This window comes from Penaeus monodon, chromosome 21 (assembly GCF_015228065.2).
Source record: "Penaeus monodon isolate SGIC_2016 chromosome 21, NSTDA_Pmon_1, whole genome shotgun sequence".
Lineage (NCBI taxonomy): Eukaryota > Metazoa > Arthropoda > Malacostraca > Decapoda > Penaeidae > Penaeus > Penaeus monodon.
The window spans coordinates 18,872,210-18,874,224 of NC_051406.1; the positions used below are offsets into that span (position 1 = coordinate 18,872,210).

The 2,015-nt window shown below is 42.3% G+C and overlaps 1 protein-coding gene across 1 annotated transcript in view; it reads right to left on the reverse strand.

Moving 5' to 3' along the window:
- Positions 1 to 68: 68 nt before the first annotated feature.
- The window catches only part of LOC119586298 (leukocyte elastase inhibitor A-like), a 6,800-nt gene continuing 4,853 nt past the window's right edge, over positions 69 to 2,015 (reverse strand). The window contains exons 4-6 of the mRNA XM_037935004.1: positions 1,669 to 1,912; positions 920 to 1,158; positions 69 to 804 (exon numbers count right to left, since the gene is read on the reverse strand). Coding sequence (XP_037790932.1) covers positions 502 to 804; positions 920 to 1,158; positions 1,669 to 1,912 — 786 coding nt within the window. The 3' untranslated portion in view covers positions 69 to 501. The remainder of the gene's footprint in view (positions 805 to 919; positions 1,159 to 1,668; positions 1,913 to 2,015) is intronic.

The following is a 2,015-nucleotide window of genomic DNA, read 5'->3' on the forward strand; positions in this document are numbered from 1 at the left end:
CTTACGTCTGGCATGTGATTAACATATGTATACGGGCACCGCGCATGTGCCGAATAAAATAATAATAGTTTATTAAGACAAATAATTTATTATTACAATCACAATGTCTTTACTTGTGTATTTTTCTTAAAAATCTTCTCCATACTAAAATTGTCTGTCTTTGCTAAAGAATCATTTTGACATGCTCGAAGAATGTTCAGTGAGGTTCATAACCTTATTCTCTATTCTTTTGATAATTCATGATGATTACGTAATAATTTTTCCTAGTCATCAAAGTGTAAGCTTTCATGAGATTTAAGAGCGCAGTCTGAAGCAGAAGGATACGGGATATAGCAACATCAGAATGATCATATTAAAGGATCAACATTTGTAGATATTACATTCTCGAGCACACATGGTCCGCTTCTGCCATACTTAATTTCATCCTTTTCTCGGCAAGCATGGTCTGCTCTTCCTCGAATACCAACCTCTGCGATTCCTTTCGATCTTCAATCAAGCATTCTAACTTCTGGCGGCGTCGGGAGCCCTGTAAACTCCCATAAAGAGATTATTGTTGGTCTCGTTGTCGCGGATGAGGAAAAGGAATGGCCGGTTACAGTGGAATGGCACGACTGGATCTCTTCTACTGGCTCTCAGTGTGAAGGTAAGAACAGTAGCTGCGGCGGCCTCGGTGCCTTCCTCGTTGACTTCGACGAAAGCTTTGTGGATGACCTTCTCCAGGGTGAGGTTCCTTAGGTTGCCGAGGGTGGTGAGGTCTACCTTATCGCTGCTGAAGATATCCACGATCCCCATGTCCTTGAGAGCCTACACAAAATTGATAACAAAAAAGTCATATTACTTGTTCTTGGTTTGAAAAGATAAATACAAATTGTAAACACTGTAGGGGCAATTTCATTATTTTAACTAAGGCAGCACTCACCGGAATCATCTCGTCCGCTAGTTTCAATTCCATCCTAAACTTGGGCAGCTTGAGGTCGACATCTTGCTTCCTGAGATTTTTCTTGTGTGTGGCCGCTCGCAAGTTGTTCCCGCTCAGCTTAGAGACCATGTTGGCGAAGCCTTGTGGTCCTTCCTGAACAGGCAGGAAGAGGAACATGGAGACTCTCTCGCCTGTGTAGGGGAGCTCAAGAACGCTAGCGGCGACTTGGTCAAACTCACCTATTAGGAAGGCAGGGGGAATGAGTTCATCCTTAACATAAGAAAAAAGAGAAACAAAAAACGAAGTCAGATGAAGGACAACATTGGGAAAGACCAAGTGCAAGATAAAGCTTAATGTGGAGAAATAACATGGTTAGATAGGACACTGAGTAACTGACATTTTGAATAGTGTTACGTATTAAAAGTATCAACATTCTACACATTCTCTATCATATCTCTATAAAACAACGCTGCTAATTATATCTTTAGAAATCAGCACTGTTTACGTTTAGAAAATCTTGTATGGATACAAAACAAAACCAGCTGTTGTGGATTAATCTTCACCAACCCTCGATTCAAAGAACATTTATATAGGTATATTTCAACTTGAAAAGGTTATTAGTTGATCGATTTGGCTCTAGTATTGCTTGGAACTGAACGATATTGAAACCGACAGCCTTTTTCGCCATCACAATTGCTTTGTTTGCAGAACTGATCCACAACACATGCCCAGGCATCCCTTCTCCTTACCAAAATTAAAGGCGGAGATCTGGTTCATCATGGGAACCATCTGGTGGCTCTGGGGCGTGACGAAGAACCTCTCGGAGGCGGTGCTCGTCGGCTTGAACTGGAACTGCCACGTGCCCTTGAAGTAGGCTGCGTTGACGATGGCCATGTGGATGCCCTCGATGTTTTCGACTGTGACCAAGTCGTTTATCTTGCCCTTAGTGTTTGTCGATGCGAAGTTGTTAATTCGGTTGACCGCGCTGAAAACCTGGCGATGGTTTGTTACGATGTGTAATGATATCTCTTCCAGTGGGGAAGGAAAGAAGGAAGAGTAATACTCGTATATGGCATGTGGCATTAACTACAGACAG